Raw genomic sequence first — 18,130 nt, forward strand, 5'->3', positions numbered from 1 at the left:
TTGTACACTATAATTATTATGACTCCTGTATACTTAAGTTTTAATAGCTTTTATCAATATATATTAACACTTTTCATAGTTTTGGTTTAAATGTAATATCTGAATTTTAAATTTTAAATATTTAACTTATCAGTTATAATTATTATTATATATACATATTAACTACCTTATAAACTAAATGTTTTTTCTCTGTAAATTTTTATAAGAAAATTGTATGATTAACGAAACTATTTATATTTCAATAAATATTAAAAACTTGCATCGGCGTATTATCTGACTATACTCGTATATATACCATTTTGTTTTCAAATCAAGTCACCTTTTTTAAATTTTTCAATATCTAAACACTTCAAGAAACAGCATTCGCATTATTTTCCACGAATCTTCTTTGCGGATGCTACTATTTTTGAACTTAATTGAGATTCTATTCGACACGCACAAAATTGTTTCTTAACATATTATATTTGCACCTGAATTTCATGCATTTCGTTGTCAAGTACTTCTATGTTATCTTATCTATCAATGTAAACTCGTAAAAATAATTAAACAACAGAGGCACTGTTTTTTCCATACATAGTATCACGAACAATAACTAACAATTTACACATTTTTTGTTTTTTTTTTTTTTTAAGACAAATTGAACGAGCCCTTGGACTTGAGTAAAACATTAGTTGAGTATAAACTACAACAATTGTCTCTGGTATTGAATACTAATCGCACTCTCATCGGCGGCCTATCCTCAGATGACATTATGTCCCGGGCCCCTAAAAAATTTTCGGTAACGTATAAAAAATTGTATTATAATTTATTTATATAATAAAATAGAAATTATTTCACTCGCCTTTATAAATAATTTTTATAAAATATCTAAATACCTACAAATTCGATATATTTTTATAATTATAATTAAATATAACATATGAATTACCTGATCTTCTTTACAAAATAAATATTTTGAAAAAAAAAATAGTAAAAAATAAAAGAACTATTTTTAATACAACACTTAAATAATTATATCCTAGTACCTACCTAGGTATAATATATAACGCATTAATACATTTTGTTAGTTTGACTTGAAAAAATTATACTTAAATTGAAAACTTGAATGTATGAATATGTTAACAGTGTGATGATAGTTTGAGTAGTGGTAGTTTGGGTGGTAGAAGTTTGAGTCCCACTAGATCAGATGAATCCTCAGACACTCCACGTCGCCCACTAATGGTCAAAGTATTACCATCTAGACCAGTCCGAAAGAGAAGACTAGCACCAAAACCACCATCGGTAAGAAAATTTACACGTTTAATTTAAATCTAGTCAGTCAATTTATACGTTTTTAATGAAAAACCAATGCAAAAAAAAATTCTAGCAACAACGAAATGCTCCAGAACAAACAATAATATCACATTCGCGAAATAGTTCTGATAGTAGTGGATACCACGAATCATCAGTCCTTAGTGATGCTGTTGATTGCAGGTAAAATAAAAAATATCTTAATTTATATTTATAACAATATTAATTAAAATATTTTTTAAAATTCAAATATCAATATTTTTTAAAAACAATTCACATTCATATAAATCTTATGGTGCTCTGTATTGATTTACTTTTTTTTTGTCACGATTAGTGTTGGAATGACGAGGACTGGAAATTTTTCTCCTACCAAAACGTCTGGCCCAACCATGTCGCGTTCAATGACCAATCTTCAAGTTTGCGGACAAAATCAGAACCAGTTCTCTGAAATACCTTTTATGTCTAACAACATAGGTCAATCAAAACACTCGGTATCGACTACATCACTTATATCAATTCAAAGTGAGTACATAAAGATTTATTTTCACCATGAACAATGTATAAATTAAAATAATAATGATATAAATATATTCAAATATTGTTTTGATTATAAATATAAACATAATATTAAAAAATATATACATTAAAAATTATCAATTTTATAATTTTATGTGTTATTTTAATATCCACCTAAAACTTAACTATCGTAAAAATATATTATAAATTAATTTTTCATATTCTTAGGTCGTAAAAAGAAAGCTGCACCCCTTCCACCTCTAGCAAATAAACCTAAACTTGCACCACCGCAAGAAGAACCTGAAAGTGAACCAGAAATACAGAGAAAATCACAAACACTGCCTGTTACTACAAAAATGTATATAGCAGATCCACAAGAAAAATCAAAAACTGTTTCCAGAATAGAACTGAACAATAATGTAGTTGAACCTAATCTATCCCCAGCAACATCCTCGTTGTCATCACTTAGTCGATCAGATGTAGATAGAGGTATGTTACCCATAACACCAACTGTCCTAAAATATTCCAAAATGCCCTTAAGCTTTTTATCCAGTGATCCAGCTCATAAATATAAATCTTCAGTAACACTAAACAATGTAGATAATAACCCATGTTATAATAGTCAATTCAAAACTGAGTCTTGGAATACATTTTTGAAACATCTTAATGATGTTTTAGCTTGTAAAAATGAAGAGTATGTTTAAAAACCCTGCAACTGTAATACTATGTATATAATATTATTATTCTTTACATGATTTTAAATCCTAGCTTGCTTAGCTTAACTATGTATATTAAAACCCTATCTAGATTTGACTGAACCCACATCTCCCACATCCTCGATTGTAATAGGTTGTAATTACTTATTAAAATTGGAAGTGAAATCGAAAAGACCGGCGCCTAAACCACCTATGCGATCTTCGACTATAAACCGATCAGAGGCATCCAATCCACTTGGAGATTTGACAACAGTACCTCGATTATCTTCAGGTGCTTTACTAAACTTCTTCTTTCATTTTTCTATGCTTGTTATGCTTATTTAAATTAAGGTGTTGGAAGAAAATTAAATATTAAAACCACATAGATAATTTAAACGTGGTATGATATAGGTTCCACTGCCGACGAAGACGAATTGCGTATGGATGATGAAGAAATCGATCGTATATTTGGAGATGCAACTAGTGGTTACGATACACCATCTATCGTTACCATTAAAGAAAACAACACAGACGTTACAGATATTGATTGGGAATACAAATTACCTGATCCTCCTTCAGCATTTAGGGATGACCATTCTCCTACAATGACGATGTTCGATACAGTAACCATCGGTAACCTTAAAGATGTCGTATTTCAAGAGGAACCTACTATTAATCCAATAAAAGTTAAAGAAGATAATATCACGGCTGAAGAGTCTGTAAAAAAAATAATTGGAGACGAATACCATTGTTTCACTCAAGACTCGGGGATTGGATCAGATGATTCATCATTACCATCGAGTTGTGAAGAAAAAATACACGCAGATGAAAAACCCGTTAAAATTGTAGAACCAAAAGAATCTAAACTAAACAATTTTAAAATTGTGGCTTATGATGAAGATTGCTCTAGACCAACAGAGATATTCTGTGATGAGTCGGTTAAAACATGGAAGACAACACAAATAGCTCGAGAATCAAATCCCGCGTACAAAACGCAAACCACGAACTTGGTTAATAGGCACAAATCGTTCAGTATGGATAGAACTAACTTGTCTGTAACAGTCAAACGAAGTACGTCACATATTAGTCTTTTAAGTGGTAATATAAAACCATCGAATCGGCTGGCCAAACACTATATTGGACGAACTTATTCCTCTGAACGACTTAATTACGATGACAAGTCTCCAGTGAAAAGATCATTCAGTGTAGATAACATAACAGAAGGTTAGTTAAATACCAACATTTTGGTTTATCTAAATTTAAAATGGCTTTTACCGATTTTATTATAGATGCGCAAGAAAATTGCCAAGACGACAATGAAATCGAAATAATACCAAAAAAAATTGAGTCTACATTAGAACAATCTTCTCCCTTACACTCCCTTCAGGTATTTTTTTCATTTCAACATTTTTACTAAGCTATTTACACACACACACACACACACACACACACATAGGTATATAACAAACATTACAGTTAAATTTATACTAAAACAGCTTCTAATCATTATTATATTTCAGATATTAAAAACGATCCTCCCTCAAATTGAAGATCATAAAGAAAACACAATAAATAACAATTTAAGGTAAAAAACATTTTATTATTGATCATAAACTCAGCTTTAATTTTTCAGTGAGTAAACCTCATTATTTAGAACTTGGATTTATAAGCAAAAAAAGGAACTAATTGGAGTGATATGTTTTATAGTTATATGACATATACTTAATACAAATAATTTTTAAAAAAACATTACTTTTAAACAAGAAATCAATTCTGAATTTTGAATCATTTACTATAAGAAACACTCAAATAATCAAAATCAAAACAAACTTTTAATAATGTATATTATTTAATGCAATATTTTTTTAACAATGTCTATTAAAAACAACAATTTCAATTTTAGTAATCTTGAATAATTATCTAAAGAGAGATGTAACTATATAAACACATTATTTGTTTTTTCTCTACAGATAGTCTAACTCACGCTCTATATATTTCAATTCGTATGTTAATCTTAAGTATAAGTATGTAAAATATTACAATTTAAAAATGCTCGTGCATCATTGAAAAATTTTAATATTGTAATTAATGTTTGATAGTAGAAAGTTAACAACACAATAATATGTTCCGCTGAACACAAATTTGCAAATGTGGGTGGGTCAGTTAGAGAATACAAATACTATGCTGACATTCTTTTGAATTGAATTTGTTGATTTACTTCACGCTAAATATGCATATTGTATGCGTATGCTATAATAAACAAACATGCAAATGCATCTAATTTTGTCTCTACTCATTGTATACATATATTATATATTTAGTTTTACATATTTTATTATTTACATTTTATTAAAATATGTAAGAAAATTCGTCTTTGGATATACAATATTATTTGTCTTAAAACGTAATTACGCTAGTATTTAAAATATAATTTTAAATGCAATTACTTCTTTTAAAGTAGTTTTACCATTTATTCTATGTATTTATTAATCAGTCATTTTTAAAAATTATTGGGACCAAGTTAACGATTGACATTTCTAATTTATGCTATCCTACTCTGAGGCTGAGTATAATTTGTCGAATAAAATCCTATATACGTATAATATACACTATACGGTTAATTAAATTAGGTTAATTTTTATTTGTCTATTTAATAAATGTATAATATAATGTGTATATATACTATTTATTCCGTGTCGCATATTTACTGATTCAATTATAAATTATTTTATAGTTTTGATGAAGTTTCCAACATTCCAAATACATCGCTTTCGGAAACAACATTAAAAAAAACCAACGAAGGTCCGTTGATTGAGAAGATACTCGAAACGAATGAGTCAAAACCAAAAATAGAAACAACGGAATTCAATGATTTACAAACGCGGGTAGCTTTTCTAAAACCCGTGACAGTAGAAATGCCAGCTACCGTAAAACACGTTCAATCCGTAAATAAACTCCATGAAGAGCCTAGTAAAATCAATAATATAAATATGCAATGTGAATTTCGTAATAACAAACCGGAAATTCAAATACCAGTAAATAAAGACGAAAAAGTTAAAAGGTATTTGTACACGGGTCCCCCAAAAATCAGTCTATCCACGTGGAACGAACGCCCTAAAAGGCAGGTCAGCATCAAAACTGACCGAGACTACGTTATTGGCATTAGACAAAGGTTACAACGAAAGGCCGACGATAATGCGAACAAGTCGTTAGATGAAGACCACTGCAACAAGCCTGTATCCAGGGTACCGATAGTGAAGTCTGTCGAACTGAAAAAACCTTATGCTGAACAATTACAAACGGCTAGCCCGGTTCTGGCTTTGTCCGAAGCGATCAAAGTTGAAGCAAAGCTCAGTAATGAACTAAAGAAACCTTACGTTGAACAATTGCAAGCGGTTAGCCCGGTTCTAGCCCTGTCCGAAGCGATTAAAGCTCAAGCTAAACTCAGTAATGGCTACAGTTACCATGGCAGTACGATCATGTTGACCGGTGAAAATGACGATAACGTAATATTAAGACCGTTGGATAAGAAATCATCCATTGACAGTTCGTATACATTTGGTAAACTAATGGGCCGGCAAAGAAAACCTAGGGAAATTTCAACGAACGTCGACCCCAGGGAAAATCTACTCGAGTCAATTAGATCATTCGGGGGCAGAGACAACCTAAAAAAAATTAGAGCATAGTTCCAATAGACTTATTACTAAAAACACTAACATTTTACTCAATTATTATCAAACGATATAATATTATAATTATATGTTATGAGCTCTTGTGCAATAGATAGTTTTGTTTGTTTTGTACTAAAGCCACAAAGATAAAAAAAAAGGTCAATTATTTTTAAAGATTTCTATAATCTGTGGCTTATCATTTGGTCTATCAATTAATGATTGCAGCTTATTAAATAGCATGTCCAAATTCAAAAATATTTTTTTGATTATTTATCACTCACTCGTGGAAATTGTTCTTGTTCCTTGATTTTTTATAAAAATATGTCAGATCAAAATCACGAAACCAAAATGTGTACTCTAGTTCCAATTATTGCAATTTCATTTTGTTAGAGATTGCCAATCTTAAACTAAAATACTGCATTATAAACTACTTGGCGCTCAACAAAACTTTTCGTTTGCAATCAGTTTTGTTTTCTGTGTTTCTGTTGTAAATGAAACACTGACTAACGCCTACTGATGCTCATTATAGGTATAATACATTTTCTTATTTAGTTGTCCTGTTTATTATTTTTTCTTTTGTGTTTATACAAAGTTATAGACTCGATAATAATATTATAGTCATAATCATAACCAAATATTTGTGACAAATTGTATTTTCATTATATATTTTATTCATTTGCTCAATATTTCTAAAATTTTAGATATCGTTTAAATTGATAATTTTGGAATTGTTTTCGTTAACCAAAATGATATTTTAAATAATATTATGTTACATATCTACATTATTATCATTTATCACAAATTATTCACTATAATAGTCGTTTATTAGATATATTATTATTGTTACGACCAAGGTGGATATATGGATATATATATATATATATATATATCCACCTTAGTTACGACCTATAGGAGCCAATATAATAGTGCTCATTGTTATTTATATTGTATGTAGTATGTATTTCATTTTTTTTTTTTTACATATTTGTTTTACAGAATACTCTTTAATACATTATTTATACTGATACTAATACAAATATTGGAATTTAATTAAAGGGAAAATATTAAAACACCCAAAGTTTATAGACTAAATTTATGTATATTTTTATTATTATTTTATGTTTGATTGTTGTGTGTTATGTAAATAAAAAATGTATACTGTTATTTAATGTTATTGTTTTGATAAATTGTAACTATAAGTCCATAATGAATTATTATGAATAATAACAATATACTTTACCAATGTTTATTCTTAAATATTATTGAAAATCTAAATAAATACAAGACTCGCCATTGTAAAACTATTCAATTATATGGCTATTGGCTATAAAGTAAAATTGAATAAATATTTTAGTATTTGACTAATTTATATTCAAAGTAAAACAATTAAAACAAATATTTATCAATATTAAAAGTATAAGCATATTTTTTATAAAATTAAAAGCATAATAAAGAAGAAATTTATCTACACACGCATGAAAATAATAAATTCTTCAAAATATTGTTATTATACTTGTTGGTTCAATCATAATTGTATTATATGTTATTATTACTATATATCATATATTTATTATATATTAATACGTTATTTAAAATTTATGCCAGATTTATAATTTAATTTAAATTTAATTTCAGAGCACAAATTTAAATATGTAGAGTAAAATGTGTATTATGTTAATTACGTGCATATGAAATAATTTAGTACTCTCCAAAAAAGCTAAATCAAATTATTTTAAACCTATGTATTCATTTAACCTCCTGAGGCCCAATGTCCAATATAATGAACAATTATTATAATTGCTTTAGCGCCCAAGCTTAATTTTATTTTTGTATTTTTATAAAATGTCAATTTTAAATTCTTATCAAACCAAAATTCAATAAAAAAAAAGGTTATTTTCTGAATAAAAAATGTCTAATGAACCAATATTTTTGAAAAATATAAACTGTAATCGTAATAGTCTGATCAAAATGAATTGGAATTGAATAATTTTGCTTGCGCATTTTAAGAGTAATTGTTACATGGTTTTAATAATATAAACCATTTATAGTTTACATTATTCAAAATCAATTACTTACCAATCAGACTATGTCAACTAGCTAGCGACAGGTCGAAATGTTCACGCACCATATTTTTTGTCAAATCAAGGTCGTGTTTTAAGGTTGAAGAAAAAAAATTCAATAATTTTGAGATCACACACTCGTCTAACTCGTGTAACCAATGGCGGTTATCCTATAGCAAAGGTGTAGAGCATGCTACACCATTGATTAGAGGTGGGTGGGTGCATTGGCGTAGCCAAAGGGGGGCTAAAGGGGCTATTGCCCTCCACCCTATTGGCCATATTTTTTATATTGTTTTGAAATATTAAATTCTGAACGGAGTGAGGAATGTATTGATTTTACAATGATGTATGTTTATTTTTTTTTTTGTATCTGTCATCACGTTTTGGAGTAGAAATAATGCTTTGATTCTTGACTTCAGCTCCTCTTTGAAAAATAAAATTAAAATTTCGACTAGTTTTCTAATTTTCAAAAGCGTCAAGAAAAACCCTAAAAAATTAACGGAAAAACGAAAATTTTTACGTGAATAATCAGTTTTTGACAGGTTTTATTTTGCTGTAACTCAAAAACGAATCATTGTAAATACTTGAAATGTTCACCCAGTCTTTATATTAGTGTTATCTATTTACGATTAAATTTTCAAAATATTTTGACTTTTTTAAGCTATTTGCGGACAATTGAAATTTTCGATTTTTCTAAGTTTTTTTTTTAAATGCCGATAAAAAATTTGGCATTCCAAAAAATCTTTAAAATTTAATAGAATATTTATTATAAATTGTACCTATCGTAGTAAAAAAAAAAAATTAAAAATCATTAATCACAGTTTTTGTTGATAAGCATTTAAAGTTAAAATGTTTACAAATATGTCAAAATCGCGAACATTTGCAAGGAATTTTGAAGTTGAAAATTCATAAGAATTTTTGATTTAAACCTAAGGTAAAAAAAAACCCAATACAAGGTTCTCTATAACATTTTCTTCAAATAGCTGTAAAAAAAAACTCCAGCGTCAATATAGAAAATGAGAAATTTATGAACGTATAAAATTTAATTTTTTACGAAATTGCATAAAATAACGATATATTACAATTTAAATATAGGTAATAATATGATATATCCTACTAATTATCCTTGACTGACAAATCATCTCCATTCAGAATCGTTTTTCGTATACTATGATACCTGTCATTGCATTCAAATTTAACATATCCATTATAGTGACCTACTCTCCATCTCTACTATACAGTAGACTGATACCCACTTGTCAACTCTTTTAAAATTTAAATATGAAAATTGTCTTCCAAATTTAATTTTTTTAAATAGTAAATACGTTAACGGCGATTCAACATTAATATGTTATCAGTATTTTTGTTTTGTTGTTGTTTTTGATTTTCAATAACTTAAGTTAAAATTATTTAGCCCCCCTCCCCGAAAAAAAATCCTGGCTACGCCTCTGGGTGGATGAACTGTTTATATAATTGTTCGTAAGCAAATAATACAATAATACTTTGGAATGATAGTATCAGTAATGTCACGGCATCACGTGTACTGCGATAATCTAAAAATGTCATTCTTTATCAAATTTATCGTTTAAAGATGTGTTTAAAATTACCCATTTGGTTAAGTTTTATTATGTTTTTCCCCAAATTAAATTCACTTATTTATACCAGGTGAGTTATTCTTATTTAATACTTTGTCTTAACAAATTTACATTTTATATGCTGCATATTGTTATACATATTATATTTATTATTTTATCAAATACATTTTTTCACTAATTTGAATACTTAGTACTTACCTTCTCTTATTTTGTGGGTTAGTATTTTAATTGTATAATATAATAATTAATAAGAGAAGGCAATTGAGATATTTGATTGAGGGCAGTTGGTACATATTTCTTTAGGTGGTTTTTTTTTATTTTTGTAGGAGGGGGATTGATATAAAATAAGTACTTTTTAGTACAACTGTTATACACCCATCGGGGCAGCTTCGATAATACAACAAAATTGTATAGTTACCGCTGCAGTAATGTCAGGATCTCAAGCAAAAAAATAAAATACCTACTTGAAGTTTTAAAAATAGATAATTGCTAATCAAAAATGAATCGTCAACATAATATTACTGAAATATAATATATTTTTAGCAATGATTGGAACTTGTAAAGTAAGTAGGTATTATATATTTTTATAAATTAACTAGTCTAAAATATAAATCGGAAATGGTGGCACGACATTTTGATACAGATGTTGAACCAACAAAAAGGAACCACCGGCAAAAATCTGAGGACGCATCATGAACAATTTAGTACATAATTCGATTGGTATGTTATTATACTTAAACTGTATGAATGTGTAATTATATGTCAAATCTATCTGTTTTTTGTATTTATGATTGGTTTTTGGGGTTTTCCAGTTCAGAATTTTTGTTCTTTATCGGAATACCAACTAGGTAGTTTTAATGTCAATTATTTCGTTCTATTAATTAACTATTTTATTAATTTCTTTAAAATAAAAAATATATATTATAGTTTATATTCAAATATTAAATTATCTAAAAAATATCTTATTTTTATGTAGGGGTAATTATTATGTCGAATTAATGAAAAATAGTACTTGTGTTGTCAACAAAATGATTTAAAAATAATACTATATTACATTACAAACGTTACAATCTCTTAACGTAAATCAACAAATTATTTAATGATACTATTCTTAAATCAATATTATTGAATATCATAATTTAAGTTTCCTACAATAGTTTCAAGAAAACTTCTTAATATTAACGAAATATTATCAATTTTTTATACAAGTATCGTATACCACCTTATTTAGCTCATAATTAGGTACCTTCCTATTATACAAAATTATAGCTATTATCGTAACTACTACCCAAGACTTAAGACTACCTCCATTATCGCAATGACCGTAATCTTAACGATGTCCACGTTCCAGTGCCGCAATTTATAATAGATTATCATTATATTATTAGTTTGTATGATTTTGTTTTCGCTGTTTTACATTTACTCACTAGTTAAAAGTAGTTAGCAATTCACTCTGATTTCAGAATAGTAATCATCAGGGCCTGACTGGTCAGGCCAAATACCTAAGTGGGCCGATTTTTTTTGATTTTTCTGGTAGAAATTGTTGACCTAGTCCGGCCTTGGTAATCATACTTCTGATGACAGAATAGCATTTGTTTTTAGTACTGTCAGTTTCCATTTTTACAGTTATAAAATTATATGATTTATTATTGCTTAGACTGAAAAGCTAATTGCAATAATATTGTGTAAAGAAAATTACTAAATAAACAAAACTATTTCCATGTACAGGAATAAGTATAGATAACTGATGGGGAAACTTAACGCAGCAAACGAATTGTATCCCGATAATATTTAACAACTATACTAATTGCGTCCGATGTAAATACATTATTTTCCTTCCCATTTAATACAGACTTAGGACTGTCAATAGCAATATTAAATATTATATTGCTAAAGATAGGTTAAAAATATTGTATTTATCGTTTCGTAATTATGTACATCAAAAATATTGTTTTCGTCGTTAAGTATAAAAATAAAAGAATAAGTAAAAAAAAAAGTAAAAAATTTAAGTTATATGACGTGTAAATTATATATATTATTTGTTATTATAATATTTTTTATGGTTCGATAAAATTTTGAAAGATACACAATCAAAACGTGTTATTTCGTTTATGTCGTATTTAATCATTTTTTCTTCTTAAAAAATTCTAATTTTTCACGTAAGTCACGTCTTATTTTCTTTATTTGACTACTACTGCGAATTTTTATATAAGTATCTTTTTGTACGTTTTTAAGTACATCAATAAATTTGTTGATATTTGGATGAACAGAATAAAACAATACCTTTAAATTTTGAATGGAAATCTTCACAGCTATTTGTTATCCGTGTAATTGACTAAATATTTTAAAATTTATATACAGGGGCCGATAAACAGTATAACCGGCGGAATCGATATACGCCCGTATAGTAAACCCGGAACTCAATTAGTATGTCACAAATCGCAATTTTTATATCGGGGACACAATTTGTATGCAGCCGAAATTAGCTTTGATGTAATCTTCAGAATTGAGACGAAAATTCAAAGATAAATTGATAAACGTAAAATAATTTTTAAGATAAAAGAAAGTTTATTTTCTAAGCACAACAATAATGCAAGTAGACTACTTTGCAACAATAGACTTTTAAAAGACTGTTGTAAAACTAAAGAATGTTTTTTTATCCAGATTCCTGATCGAACCATACCTATTATTCCTAATGTAATATCATTAAATATTTAAAAAGTATAACAATTTAATCGGATAGGTGGCGACAACTTTAGTGAACTTTAAAAAGTGGATTTTGAACATTTTGTATATAAACCACTGAACATTTTTTGTAGATCCTTATAGAGAATAGAAAACAGAGCATAAACTCAAAACATAATAGCAAACGACTTTGGGAATCATCAAAATAGCAAAGCAAAAAACATTTAGAGACAATATAATTATTATTGATTACGAATTATTCGTTGTTTCCGTCGTTCAAAACACATTTAACTGAATTCTTGGTATTGGAACGTAAAAGAATATAAATTTACTAAAATTTTAAAAACTATTAAAATCCAATTTCCTCCAATAAATATAGTTACCAATGAATCATGTTTACAAAAAAACATTTAATATTTGTATGAATTCCATTTATTATTTAAGATTTATCAAAACATAACTATTTAACATTTTAATTAATATATACTAGTACACTGCATTTTATGCATATTAAAGATAAAATACTATGTATAAAAAACTAAATGATTTGTAAAAAAAGAAAAATTAGGTGCCTAGTCTGTAATACTCATAATATGAAAGTAGCAAATTTTAGTAGTCATGGATAACAGGATTGTAACGTTTCAAAAAATAAAATAGTCTCGAATAACAAAAAAATATTTAATAATATTATTATTAAAATATAATTATGTCACAGCCCACAGGAACAATAAAACTATTTAAAAAAATGTATTTTTCAAATACCTACCTATTCATTATTCTAAAATATCGTAAAAAGATATTTTGGTATTATATAAATAATTTCCTATTCACACATTTAAGGATTAGATATCACTTTCCACGACATAATAACAAATTAACAACCGTATCACATCTTATTATCTTAATATCGGAAATATAACTACAGCATGCAGGTGCTGGGTCGCTGGAATAAAATCTTCATCTATACTTTTAGTTTTTTACATTCACAGTTGGCTTATCTATACAGTATACAAAGAGATCAAGTAATAGGTAATTACTAATTAACATATTATTTATTTTATTATAAAGAGTAAATCTTCTGATGCATAATTAAACGCATCGTAACGTGCCCACATTATATTCATTAAAAAGATCGTTTATAATAAATAAAATTAATTTATTATAAAAGCCGCGGCAGGTCGACGTCAGCATTGTTTCGAAAACCCACTAATGTATTATGTAGGTGCCTCTTATAATACATGTAGGTACATAAAATAAAATTTAATTTATAAAAATAACTAAACAATACGTTTAATTGTGTAGGTAACTATACTGTATACGATGCGGTGAAAAACAATCGACGTAAATAATAGTTAATACATAGATATTGTTATTATGCGCTATTCATTATTATAATAATTATACATATATTATTTATTTTGTTTATTTATAATTTATATATTATATTATATTAATGTGCATTATTTCACATAGGTGAACATTAACATTAGTTGTAAAGTTATGCTAAAATAATTTATAGTCCACTATACAAACCTAGGTGTATGGTGGTAATTTCAATGTGTTATTTATAGTCAAATCGGACCTGGTTTAACAATCGTTCAGTAGTAATTTAACAATAGTTTATTTTTTTGGTATTCATAGACGATAAACTTTACTTAGACCATAGACTGAGTTTAACTATAAACCTTCGATTAACTAGTCAAACACTAGGTTTAAAGCTGGTTTATTGTTATAAAAATCACTTTTATCTTATTATGATTTAATTTAATTTATTTATATTTTAAAAACGTGTGCACTTTATACTTAAGAAGTTAAAAAAAATAGATATTGCTAATGTACAAAATGTAAGACGCGTAAGAAATTTGCATTTTAGACAATGGAAAATAAACAACATTCGTAAAAATCCATATAACAAACTTACCAATAATGAATTTTGCAAAAAATATCTATTTTCGAAAGCAGAATATTTAACATATCGTACACAAAATTCGTGACTTTTTACCTTGAGTAGTTAACAATCGTGGAAAATCAATTTCGCCGAACTTACAATTTTTGGTTGCACTTCCTTATTTCGCTAGAGGACAAGTAATTATTGATTATGTTCATAGTAATAGTTCATTTGTGAATTTAAAACAAATTTAAGTAGGTATTATTTTTATAATTTAAGGTTCAGGACGACAATGGAGATTTACATGATGTTAGTCAATTGACAGTTAGTCGATGTGTGAATTTGTAGGGGAATAGTATCTTTAAAAAATGATAATATTAAGTTTCCATTGACCAATGAAGAGTTAGCTACAAAAAGGCAAATTTTCTTAGAAAATTTAATATGCTATCGATAATTGATACGATAGATGTACACATATATTATACGAATCAAAAATGTAGCGAGCAACTATGCTCAATTGTAAATTAATAGAAAAGCAGGCACGTACACAGGAGGTGTTTTGGGTGTTCAAATACCCTCCCCCCAAATAATTTGGTCTTTGTATGGTTATTTACTTATTCAATTTTAATTTAATTATGTTATATCAATGTCTTTATTTTAAGTATAGGTACGTAATTTTCATAAACTATTTTTGTATATTTATTAAAAAAAGTTATACTCTTCAATAACTGATATTCAAAAACATCCCCAAAATTTTTTTCTGCGTATGTCCCTGTAGAAAAGGCAATAAAATAATATGTTCAAGTAAGCCATATAATAGGTATGTATTATTGTATTAAAAATTAAAATAATCTAATTTATAAAATATACGGTTAAAATCTTGTTAAAATTATATTATTTAATATTTATAAATTATAAGTAATAATAATACTGATAATAATTAATAATTTAGGTAATAAAAAATATTAATTAATTTAAATTCGGCAACAATTAGTAATAATATGGAAATTTGGGGAGCTCTATGGCTGTTTACAATAAAACTAAGATAATCCGCAGTTTTTTAGAACTTTGCTTAGACCATTGACTATGTTGACTATAAATAATAGGTATATTATTAAACCCGAGCTTAACCAAGGTCTAAGAATTAAACCAAGTTTTTTTAAACTTAGGTTAACCTTAGGATCTGGGACCATAGAAGAAACTTAACCTATCATATACTCCCCACTCACCATCATCAAAACATACCACAATTTCAATATGCTTATTATACTAATTAAATTTAAAATATATATATATATATATATATATATATATATATATATGTTATTATTGTGAAACCGAGGATTGCAGTCTGTTCTGACTTTTAAACTCAATCAATTATTATTAACTATATTATATTCATTAATGATTATTTATGAGAATATCTATCAAAAATATAAAAAAAATAACTTAAAAACCTTCTTTCATTGGTAGATACCTACTATTTCATAAAAAAAAGTTGAAAAGATTTTTTATCTTTATTCGTTTGATCGGTACAGTCAGAGCCCAACTTAGGAATTTTGGGGCCCGGGTCTAATTTTTTGATGGGGTCCCAAAATTAATTATTATCTAAATTCTAAATCTCAACTTAAATTATAAATGCAGTTTTTTTGCTATATGGATTTTTTATATTCAATTTATTTTATAAGATTATAAATAAATTATACCTTAAGTCTATAAGTAATAATTTAATGATTGTTAATATAAATAAAACGATTAAATTAAAACTATAAATATAAGTAAAGAAGTGTAGATACAATTTTTAATTTACATAAATGTTTACTGATAAACATCATGTACATTGTACACAAAGTCAAAGTGGTAATGCATTTTTCAACATAGTCAATGTAAATAATAAAAAAATTTACATATTAAGAATTTAAGACAACTGTTTTTTTCTAGATTTTAGTTTACTAAACTTTTGAATTAGATCTGAAAAATCAAGTGTGTTAGTTACTTCGTTTGCACTGTTGATAGTTTCAAAAAGATTCGTTAATTTAAGTAACTTGCTTACTGCGTCTCCGGCCTTCTTTTATTTTTGTTTTGCATAACCACTGAGATAATCCTTTTTTACTCAGACATTTTCAAATTTCAATAGTTTTTGCCACACACTAATAACAAACAAAACTCACTAACTCGACTAAAAATTAATTTAATAATTTAACATCACTACGACAGTCGACAGAATACTAACAACTATTGTACCGCTATACTAATGATGCGAAACTGACCAACAAAATGTATGTTAAGATAAACTATAGACTGAAAGGTAAACCACGTAAGCAATAATATCATAAAATTTCACAGTGCCACTTTAATATATTAAATATCAACAGGGGCCCGGGGCCCCAAATAATATCGAGGTTTGGGGCTGCAGCCCCCTTAGCCCCCCTCTAAGTTGGGCTCTGGGTACAATAGACACGTCTTGATGGCTACCAATATGGTAATATGTTTCAGTCAGGCACGTATACAGGAGGTTCCCCCCCCCCCCCGAAATAATTTCGAATAACAAGGAAAACATTTGTTTCGAAACAATTTGAATTAGAATATTTTGTAACCCCCTCCCCGATTTTTTTTTTTTTTGTATACGTGCCTGGTTTCAGTACAAAATAACATTTGTTCACAACACTTAATATTATAACCACCGTAATATTTGTGATTGTGCGATATTGTGTCATTGCAGGCTGCGGCTACTATTTACTATACAGTATCATGCTAGGATCAGTCGGAACTCGGAGTTCATTATCATTTTATAAGATTATCAAAACTACGCGCGAAAATAAGACACCATAAAAAGTGAAAACCAGATGATACTCGATGGCAATGGTAGCATTCGAGGATTTTTTGAAGGAAATGGATAAACAAATTGATTAAAAAGTTTGGCTCGGGATCACAGCCCCTCACCATAATAATAATAATTAAATATAGGTAGGTACAAGGCACCTAAAATACACAGTATACACAATAGTTATTTTAACTATACCTCGTATCAATTACCACTTGCAGTTATACAAATATATCAATTTTTCTTCATTTTTAAGAAGACACCAAGAACTTCTTCATAATCAATATCTACTTATCTATGAATGGCTAACAGGCAACAATGTTGACCTATTGAGATGGGGCTAAAAAATAATAACAAATTAGGAAAAATAATAATTGATCACAAATGTCTTATAAAAACCGAGGAGAATAAAAGAAAATATGGCTATTTATAACTAAGTTAATTTAGGTTTTTATTTTAGAAATGGTATGAATTTAGAAAAATACATCAAAGACATACATTTTTAAAATAACTTTTAAAAATTAAAATGTTACATAAAAAATAACTTCATTGACAATAATATAATTCATAACATTTCGATTTTAGATAGATCATTAAAATTATTATATTAATAATAAAAAGCCATTATAAAATAAATGCTATATTGTGTTATGTACAACCTGAAGATAAGTGTAACAATTATTTTCTTTTAGATCTTTGTGATTTGTAAACAAATAAAGGAATATATATTGGTTTTACAATAATATTTGAATTATTATATTTTTTGTAAACAATTTTCAAGTAGAAGTGCATGTGAAAAACCACTTCATCAATTAAAAAGTGACAAATTTATCAAAATTGGGTTCAATAAAAAATATATTATTTACTTAATAATGTTTGGTAATAAATAACTAGATCAGATTTGGC

General features: G+C 27.3%; 1 protein-coding gene across 3 annotated transcripts in view; it reads left to right on the forward strand.

Moving 5' to 3' along the window:
• The window catches only part of LOC113553121 (cordon-bleu protein-like 1), an 84,934-nt gene extending 78,124 nt beyond the window's left edge, over positions 1–6,810 (forward strand). For 2 of the 3 annotated variants that reach the window (XM_026956283.1, XM_026956284.1), the window contains 10 exons: positions 633–778; positions 1,126–1,281; positions 1,367–1,473; positions 1,625–1,812; positions 2,035–2,295; positions 2,614–2,793; positions 2,913–3,725; positions 3,791–3,888; positions 4,022–4,086; positions 5,236–6,810. In XM_026956283.1, coding sequence (XP_026812084.1) covers positions 633–778; positions 1,126–1,281; positions 1,367–1,473; positions 1,625–1,812; positions 2,035–2,295; positions 2,614–2,793; positions 2,913–3,725; positions 3,791–3,888; positions 4,022–4,086; positions 5,236–6,187 — 2,966 coding nt within the window. In that variant the 3' untranslated portion in view covers positions 6,188–6,810. The remainder of the gene's footprint in view (positions 1–632; positions 779–1,125; positions 1,282–1,366; positions 1,474–1,624; positions 1,813–2,034; positions 2,296–2,613; positions 2,794–2,912; positions 3,726–3,790; positions 3,889–4,021; positions 4,087–5,235) is intronic. The other variant, XM_026956285.1, reaches the window with a different exon arrangement.
• The last annotated feature ends 11,320 nt before the right edge of the window (positions 6,811–18,130 follow it).

This window comes from Rhopalosiphum maidis, chromosome 2, assembly GCF_003676215.2.
Source record: "Rhopalosiphum maidis isolate BTI-1 chromosome 2, ASM367621v3, whole genome shotgun sequence".
Classification (NCBI taxonomy): Eukaryota; Metazoa; Arthropoda; class Insecta; order Hemiptera; family Aphididae; genus Rhopalosiphum; species Rhopalosiphum maidis.